Below are 8,321 nucleotides of genomic sequence, written 5' to 3'. Positions count from 1 at the left end.
TATTAATAATTATATAATAAGAATCTTGTTAAGTACACCTTATATTAGGTGAATTTATATACTTGGCGATTTATTTTTTACCATAGATTGGACGGAAGTCAAAAGAAACGGACGGATATGACCAGCCGATAAAGATCGACCTAATCTATGTACATTGCGCATTACTTCGAGGCAGTGTCGTTACACCGTGTATACATCTACGTCGTACACTCCCTTGTGTCTCCTCTATTTTAACACGATGATCAAATTATTTGGATAGTTCTTCGCTACCCATGTGTTCACGACACGGTAGCGGAATTCAAAAGTTCTTTATATGCTGTCGAGCTTTAATTCGCAGGCATCGTCGACACCGCGCTATGTGGTGTTGTCGGCCGAGAACCAGCGATAGAATGTGTAGTAGATGCATTTAGCGATTGCATGGTACCAATCTAAAATGAAATTCAACCATCGTTGGTATCGCAAAATCGATGCAGAATCGAAGAACAATGTGACGGATGAACAAAGTAACAACGGTAGAGAAAGTAATGTTCTTCGAACGGTCAAATAGGGTAAAACTTACTCTTAAATGAGCCAAATCTTCTAGCCTCGTAAGGTCGCACAATTCCACGTACAAAGAATACACGATTAACCATCCATAAATGGAAAAACATACAAATATCATCCATAAAATGCACATTGCAATGTTATAACCAAATATCATGTCGTTTACTGTACTAGAGAATACAAAAGCAAACAATCTGAAAACTGTAAAAGCAGCAAAACTGTATAGCCATGGCACCATCTTTCTTTCGTATTCCTTTCGCAGAGCAACTATTAACATCAGGGACGAGGCAAACACTGTTATTCCACCAAGCATAGAGAACAAGGCAAAGACAACAAGAGCGTTACGAACTGAAATCAATTATCGTGTTAACATACTACAAATCACCATTCCTCTCCTTCCTCCACTTGCTTCTGTTGCGTTAAACATGTAAACCTAACAGAATTATGCTCACCGTGTTGATTACCCACGTAAACAAATTCATAGGATATTATGTAATAACCGTAATGAGTTGAACCTGGTGCAGCTTGGGAAAGACAGTAGAGGTCAAATATCGAGGTACAAATGGTAAAAATGGCTAAACACTACAAAAAAATGAGGAAAAAAAAAGAAAAAAAAAGGGGGGTGGGGAAAGAAAAGAGAATGGATTATTAAAAGACCAATTGTAGATCCAGGATATTATCGTTAATCTTTTACACCTACCAGTGAAAATACTGCTGTCAACATAGCGCCCCTTTGAATATCGAGTAAGTAGGCGTGCGTTAAAATCGGTTTTTGATACCAAGGTGTTTTCACGCTACGCATCGATCGCGAAGACTTTAAATTTGCACTGCTACGCGTTGTAACGTGCGAGTATACCGATGGCGTACCCATACTCGGAGATTTCTTTCCATAATTCATTTTGCAATCAACACAATTCACTTCGCTTCTCTTCCAATTCCTCGCAAACTCGCTTCAAATTTCTCGCTTCTCTGTCAAATTAAATAATCTTTCAATCAATGCTGTCCCTCCTTGCTTCTTTCTCGTTTCTCTCTGTTTCACCGAAACCTTCTTTCTTTGCGTTTTCAATTATTTCGCTATTTCAAAACAATTCCATTTCACACTTTGACAGCAAAGGTTAACCCATAGAGATTGTATAATTTACTCCCTTTCACAACCAAGTATTTCCTCGCTTTAATCGTGTAGCAACACACAAAAGGTTCTTCTACGACAGCTTACGATTATTTGTGAAATTTTGATCGGTTAATTTACAAATGTAAACATTAAACCATACGCGTCGTTTCAATGGTCGTCATCGTCATCGTCGTCGTCGATCACAAGCCGACGCCCGATATTTTAAATGAACCCAGTCGAAGTAAGTCGATGAGAGCCGAAAACATCCGAAGTAAATGCGTAAGCAGGTTCCCTCTCGATTTCGTTATGCGCATATGTATGTAGTATTTATACATATATCTATATGCAAGTAAGTAGGTATGAAAGTAGTAATGCCTGCAACGCAACGTGTAACATTATCTACGCTAGTTACACTATGTTATCATTAATCTGGTTTGCGAAAAAAAAAAACACAAGTAATCGCATAATTGTTTTCTTGAAACATTTAATAATCTAAAAGATCTTGTGAAAACACAAAATAATGTTTCGTATAATATAACATAAGATAGCAGATATCTGGAAAAAAATTAACGTTTCCCCGACAACGCGCACCTAAAACCAAGATTTCCAGCTGTCGTATCGGGAGTATTTTGACTTCGCGCGGCGCATCTATATCTAAAGCAATAGCTCTCGTGGCAAAGGTAAGAACCACCTTTCTTCACTTTGTTCGTACCATGTGGTGGACCGGCCTGCGAAAAATATGTATATACATATGTTAAATGTTGGAAATGAAAAGTTGGCGTTGTAAGTAGACGTAGAAAAGTAAGCAGACGTAAATATGTGATACGTACAGGATTGGTCGACCCGCCTCGATTCCCGACGTCGACTGTCCACCAATCGAACGTCCATTCCCAAACGTTTCCTATCATATTACGCAGTCCATATTTGTTTCGTGGAAATTCTGTAACTGGCGATGTACTTTCATATCCATCCTCTTTCGTGTTATTAGTCGGAAAATCACCTTGCCACGTGTTTGCCCTGGAAATTATTTCAATTTGGTCAAATTTATTCGGAATGTCTTTCCTTATGAAATTTCGATTCCTCCAACCGTTTCTTCCTTCACCTGTATCGACCATTCGGAACGAATTTATTTCCCCATGGATACAATCTATCCGAGAGTCCTCCCCGACATGCTACTTCCCATTCGGCTTCGGTTGGTAATCTTTTTCCCAACCATTCGCAATAGGCAACAGCATCGTTCCACGAAACATGTACAACAGGATGGTCTATCCTATCTGAATTATGCGATTGTATTTATTGCTACTTTCGATCGAGAATCGTCAACTACCGTGGGATCGAAAAATGGGCCAAAGTGTGTATGTATGTATACGTACGCTCGATATCGGAATCAGGACCCTCTGGATGATGCCAACTCGCATTTTCTATTTGTACCCACCAAGGAGCCTGAGCAGCAACGAGCGGTACGTCTGTTGCTACATTTTCTCCCAATAGACCCTCGAATACGAACGAATCACCGAATTTTTCAGCTTCCGTTCGATAGCCGGTAGCGTCGACGAATCTTGCAAAATCACCATTACTCACTTCCGTCTCGTCCATGTAAAAGCTATCCAAGTATATTTGTTGTTTCGGTCCTTCACCGTCAGCCACGAAAATTGGATCGTTTGTGCCGATTACAAACTTGCCAGACTCTATTCTTACCATGTTTTTCAAATGATTTATGCGAGTGACAACAGTGTTTTCGTAAATGCCAAGTATATGGTCATTTGTCAGACAGTAATCGCGTATTTCTCTTTTACGATTGCCCTTTGTGGTTGTTTGTCTGTGGAAGCCACAATGGGCAGGTTTCTCATTTGAATTATCTGTTTCGGAGGTTCCCGCTACAGAACACAGTACAGAAAGGAATATGCCTGCGCAAACGAACAACGCAGTCGATTTACCTTCGAAAATCTTCCCTATCGATGTTTTCATTCTTTCGAGACTAAGGAAATTCCTCCGGTACGCAGAGTTGGCGTATTAATTTTGTAAATGAGTTAACGGTGATTGGAAGAACCACGAAGACTTATCGATTTGAAGCTGAAACGAATGTTACAACCAATGGCAAAACTCGTCATTCTCCGCGACAAACGACACCACGTTGTGAAAAAATTCATGTAACAATTGCATACATTTATATGTGTACTACATATAAATATGTATACAGCAGAGGAGACTATACTGTTAAGATACGGCAACGCTATAGAGGTTAGATAGAGCCGCCGGTAGAGGCGCTGTAAGAAGAAAGGGACGTACAGAGGTGTCAGAGAAAATCCGAAGGTTTCTCCATCTATCGATATGTCGATTTCTCGATGTGTACACGTTTGTGATTCACGTGGAACATAACCTATCGTTAAATGCCACGTACTGTTTATCCGGACTACGCGTAGAATGTCTAGAACAACATTTTTCTGTTTATCGTGATAGTGACCGATGATCGAAAGGGTAACGGTACTCGTGGCTAGTCTGTTATATCGGCGCGCGTCTAGTTACAATGGCTTCCTCGAAACGTTTCAAACTGTTTTTTTGCGCCGTCGGTATTTTTGTATGTTATTTTCACTTTGCCATGTTACAAGAGAAAATCACACGAGGACAATATGGAGATGAAAAGAATAGTGAAAAATTTACTTACACGTTTAGTTTGGTCTTTTTCCAATGTTTAGTCAATTATTTATTTGCTAAGACAACGTTATTAACGATTATGAAACAGGGCGAGGATACTACTCCGAGAACCTATTACTCGCTATCCGCTCTCACGTATTTGCTTGGTATGGTATGCAGTAATATGGCGTTGCAATTTGTTAGTTATCCAACACAAGTGATTGGAAAAGCTGGTAAACCAATTCCCGTGATGATACTTGGTGTATTACTGGGAAACAAGGTATCTGCTCTTCTTTTCGTATCTATCTATTTCTTTTTTTCTTCTTACTTTCCTCCTAACTCCTTTCCTACTACCTTCCTTCCTTGCTACTTACCACCACCTTGTTCCAAAGTACGGCTTGTATTTCATACATGTATATATGTATATATATCGACATAAACGTTTAATTCACCGGTTGGTAACAATTGGACTTGTCACCTTACAGATATATCCAGTTAGAAAGTACTTGTTCATCTTCTTAGTGGTCATCGGCGTAGCTTTATTTATGTACAAAGATGCAAATCCAGGGAAGAAGCAGTACGAAGGACAAGCAGCCTTTGGAGAATTACTGTTACTGATGTCGCTAATAATGGACGGTTTAACCAGCGCCATACAAGAACGAATGCAGGCAGAGCACAATTCCAAGTCTGGGCATATGATGTTGAATATGAACGCTTGGTCTGCAATCTTCAGTGGCATCGTCATTCTAGCTTCTGGAGAGTTTTTCGAGTTCATCCAGTTCTTACACAGATACCCTTCTACCATATGGCATATAGTTAGTTTTTCTATAGGAGGAGCTTTTGGACAATACTTTATATTTTTAACCGTTGCGGAATTCGGCCCGTTAACCTGTTCCATCATAACAACAACTAGAAAGTTCTTCACAGTGTTAGGTTCGATACTTATTTTCGGTAATAGCTTGACCAGCAGGCAATGGTTGGGCACCTTCATAGTATTTTCCGGGCTGTTTTTGGATGCTATGTATGGTAAAAACAAGTCGTCCAAGAAAGACGTAGTAAAGTAGGAAATGATCGGAAACACAAGAACCGTGGTGGGATCGTGAGAAACTTTCGATACGATATATCGCGTGATACGATATATGCGATACGCACATGTGAATTATCACGTAGGACTATGGAAAAGGATTCGGAAATTTGAAAATACATTGCTGGTATGTAAGAATATACGAACCAACACGTTTCGACAAATGTCTATCGTACAACACTTTTTAGTACTTACGAATGAAATTTTGGAAAGAAGCATCAGATAGATTTTAATATTACGTATGCTTATGCATACACACTCGTTTATATTTGTACGTGTGTACATACGCACCAACGTGTATGTAATAATCTGGTAGCACATGATGACAACAACAACGATAGTCGCGTGTACTCGTTTTACGTACCGCTCCCTCACCTCCATTATCCACCTTTTCATCGACTTTATTCATCTGATCAATTTAATTTTCATATCGTATCATATCATATATACAAAGCGAGAACTGTTTATACATGAACGTGTATAGGATGTTGCATAACAATAAAAACCATTATAAACGATATTTTGTGCATGCGTAGAAGGAAATGGTCGAAACGAGTATGAAATAATAAAGAGTTGAAGAAGGAATCATTCCATAAAGAATCTCTGTTATGTAGATAATTGATTTGTTGATTGTTATTTACGTCGTGCCTGCACACCCCTTCTCCCGTTGCCTCGTGCAATTTCACTGTGAAACAACCGCAGTGTCTGACGCGCGCAACCGAAAATGCAAACGTAAAAAGTAAGTACCAGGACCGTGAAATTCGTGTCAGGTATTTACGGGTAAAAAATTGGTCAAACGATCGCAGCTTTAAAATCAGATTTTGTTTTTGCTATCAACACCGAGGAGGACAACGTCAACGATGGTCAAATAGATAATAACGGCGTGTGGATGGCTGTTAGGAAGGGAGCTTAATCAGTTGAATGTACAATAAATGCGCAGACTGTTTCTCAAGAAACAGTTTAACGTAATATTTCAGTAAAGAACGACATTCGGAATAGCAAGCAGAACCGGAAGGATACATGCGAAATGAACGCACGGTTCTCAAAAAGTTGCGCCGCGTCTATTATTGCGTTATCGATATGTTTCCCGCTCACTTGCGCGCTTCTTGATAACGGTAAGTGTTTTAAACACATTGGTTCGTTGTATACGTAATTAATATTGCCGCGTTGAAACTTTTCGCGTTTACCGACAGTTTCCTTGCGACCACCTTTCTACTTAACAAATTATGCCTCCGTGATACACTATGTTTTCACTGTACGAAACGAGACAAGAGGAATTCGACGAAAGTATCGATCGATTTGCGCCGCACCTGAATCTTGGTTCGGACAGTGATACATTTTGGAAATTTCTTTTCGCTTCTCTCTCTTTTCTCGTTTCTACTTTGCTTTCGTACACACCTTTTCGTTTTGTCCCTACAATATTCCTTCCTACGAGATGAGGGAAGGATGACTGAGAATTGAAGGAACAATGGTTGTTTGGAAAAGGGTATTTTACGAGAGATTCGGAAACGGAAGGAAACTGCACGAGTCGATCGATCCACGAGTTTCCGGAGGATTTGTTCACGCACGAGCAACGTCGACACGGAGCTGTAGCATTGCACGCCTTCCTCGGCTTCTATTGCTTCCTATTGACGGCGTTCGTTTGCCACGATTACCTGTTGCCGGCTGTTCATCGCATATGCGTTGGCATGAACATAAGCACCGATGTCGCCGGGGCGACTTTTCTTGCAATGGCCAGCTCTTTTCCGGAAATGTTCGTCAATCTGGTCGGAACGTTTCTAACCGAGTCGGACCTTGGGACCGGTACCGTAGTAGGTAGCGCCGTATTCGATACGTTCGCAACTCCAGCATGTGGAGCTTTGGTCGCCCTCCACGTAAGTCAAGCTCCCTTTTTTCTTTCTTTTCTTTTCTTTTCAAATTCACGCCATTTCTCTTCTTAACAAAGGTTTGCTCTGCAAGACGGGTACAGTGACGGGTATATAATAGCGTAGCTAAAATTTCACACGGTTCAATGGTTCTTCAAGCTATTCGTAAGAAGTGCTGTGAGTTTGGAAAAAGGAAAAAACCCAGCGATTTTATGCTTCTATTTTATGGATTCTCACATGGAATGGCTCGTACACGATAGGAAAAATGAACGATGATAACTGAAAATGAAGTGGCTCGCTCGCTCCCTCGCTACCTTGCTCGTTTCTCTCTCGCTTGTACGGCTAATAGAAGATAAAAGGTGGTGTACGCGTTCTATTATATGTTGTTGCCGTGTATAAGTTGCCGCTTTTTATCGAGTGTTTTGCTGTATACGTAAAGGTATTGGTATGTACATATATGCGCGCGCGTGCGACCGAGCGAGCGAGCATGCCTCACGCAAGTAAAACAACGAAAACCTCTCTATCGAGTAGATACGTACCGGGATAGATCGATCAACTTGATCGATCCTTCAATCTTCCGGTCGCGATATAGTGTTTTAGATAAAGGACGATAAGCATCTCCTTTAACTACTTGCGTATATTTAGATCGATCATATCTACACATCTCTTTTGCTTATCTCCCGTCTTGTACGACCATTTTTTCCTCTTTTTTTCATTTTTCGTTTCATAAAGATCGTTTCTAATTCATCTTTTATCCTTTTCGATACAGTCTATACCGCTGGAATGGCAAATATTGTCACGAGATTGTACAATGTACGTGATTTCCGTTGGAACGTTGGTAATAATAATGTGGGATCGTCAGATTCGATGGTACGAAGCAACGATCCTTTTAGTACTTCTCTGTATTTACCTAATCTTGCTGTTTTGCGGCGAAGGTATCAGGCTGTGTTGCGGCAAAATCGTTCGTTGTAATTCCACCTCCACGATCAAGGGTAGGTATCGATGCTTCTTCTCTTCGCTGGTTCCGTTTGTTCGTAGCCTGGCCTCAAACACGAAGTCACGAATGGAGAAAGAAAAGGTAAGG

At 40.5% G+C, this 8,321-nt stretch overlaps 4 protein-coding genes across 4 annotated transcripts in view; 2 read left to right on the top strand and 2 right to left on the bottom strand.

The window, feature by feature from the left end:
• Window positions 1-182: 182 nt before the first annotated feature.
• LOC108580091 lies at window positions 183-1,744 on the bottom strand. The gene is made up of 4 exons (XM_017943755.1): window positions 1,244-1,744; window positions 996-1,125; window positions 560-891; window positions 183-428 (listed from the first exon to the last, which is right to left on the bottom strand). The coding sequence occupies exons 1-4, from the start codon at window positions 1,439-1,441 to the stop codon at window positions 327-329; spliced, it is 762 nt and encodes a 253-aa protein (XP_017799244.1). The 5' UTR covers window positions 1,442-1,744; the 3' UTR covers window positions 183-326.
• Window positions 1,745-2,219: 475 nt separating this feature from the next.
• LOC108580053 (sulfatase-modifying factor 1) lies at window positions 2,220-3,767 on the bottom strand. The gene is made up of 4 exons (XM_017943713.1): window positions 3,028-3,767; window positions 2,757-2,928; window positions 2,485-2,671; window positions 2,220-2,382 (listed from the first exon to the last, which is right to left on the bottom strand). Exons 1-4 carry the CDS (start codon window positions 3,620-3,622, stop codon window positions 2,221-2,223), a joined length of 1,116 nt encoding a protein of 371 aa, XP_017799202.1. The 5' UTR covers window positions 3,623-3,767; the 3' UTR covers window position 2,220.
• A 205-nt stretch (window positions 3,768-3,972) lies between these two features.
• On the top strand, window positions 3,973-5,827 carry LOC108580020 (solute carrier family 35 member B1). Its single transcript, XM_017943672.1, has 2 exons — window positions 3,973-4,568; window positions 4,774-5,827. Exons 1-2 carry the CDS (start codon window positions 4,182-4,184, stop codon window positions 5,350-5,352), a joined length of 966 nt encoding a protein of 321 aa, XP_017799161.1. The 5' UTR covers window positions 3,973-4,181; the 3' UTR covers window positions 5,353-5,827.
• A 535-nt stretch (window positions 5,828-6,362) lies between these two features.
• Window positions 6,363-8,321, top strand: part of LOC108579828 (sodium/potassium/calcium exchanger 3-like) — a 3,076-nt gene continuing 1,117 nt past the window's right edge. Inside the window, exons 1-3 of the mRNA XM_017943450.1 lie at window positions 6,363-6,487; window positions 6,858-7,246; window positions 8,007-8,229. Coding sequence (XP_017798939.1) covers window positions 6,400-6,487; window positions 6,858-7,246; window positions 8,007-8,229 — 700 coding nt within the window. The 5' untranslated portion in view covers window positions 6,363-6,399. The remainder of the gene's footprint in view (window positions 6,488-6,857; window positions 7,247-8,006; window positions 8,230-8,321) is intronic.

This window comes from Habropoda laboriosa, unplaced genomic scaffold (genome assembly GCF_001263275.1).
Source record: "Habropoda laboriosa isolate 0110345459 unplaced genomic scaffold, ASM126327v1 scaffold2, whole genome shotgun sequence".
NCBI lineage: Eukaryota > Metazoa > Arthropoda > Insecta > Hymenoptera > Apidae > Habropoda > Habropoda laboriosa.
The sequence above is the reverse complement of the archived record's forward strand: the minus strand, read 5'-3'. Positions and strand labels throughout refer to the sequence as shown.

Bases quoted from the DNA above. Each gene is read 5' to 3' on its own strand.
- LOC108580020 (XM_017943672.1), top strand. From the start codon at position 4,182: ATGGCTTCCTCGAAACGTTTCAAACTGTTTTTTTGCGCCGTCGGTATT. The intron at 4,569-4,773 runs GTATCTGCTCTT...GTCACCTTACAG, and splicing joins GTGTATTACTGGGAAACAAG to ATATATCCAGTTAGAAAGTA.
- LOC108580091 (XM_017943755.1), bottom strand. From the start codon at position 1,441: ATGAATTATGGAAAGAAATCTCCGAGTATGGGTACGCCATCGGTATAC. The intron at 1,126-1,243 runs GTAGGTGTAAAA...ATTTTTTTGTAG, and splicing joins TGACAGCAGTATTTTCACTG to TGTTTAGCCATTTTTACCAT. The intron at 429-559 runs GTAAGTTTTACC...ATTTCATTTTAG, and splicing joins AAGATTTGGCTCATTTAAGA to ATTGGTACCATGCAATCGCT.
- LOC108580053 (XM_017943713.1), bottom strand. From the start codon at position 3,622: ATGAAAACATCGATAGGGAAGATTTTCGAAGGTAAATCGACTGCGTTG. The intron at 2,929-3,027 runs GTACGTATACAT...CGCATAATTCAG, and splicing joins TCCTGATTCCGATATCGAGC to ATAGGATAGACCATCCTGTT. The intron at 2,383-2,484 runs GTACGTATCACA...TATTTTTCGCAG, and splicing joins GAGGCGGGTCGACCAATCCT to GCCGGTCCACCACATGGTAC.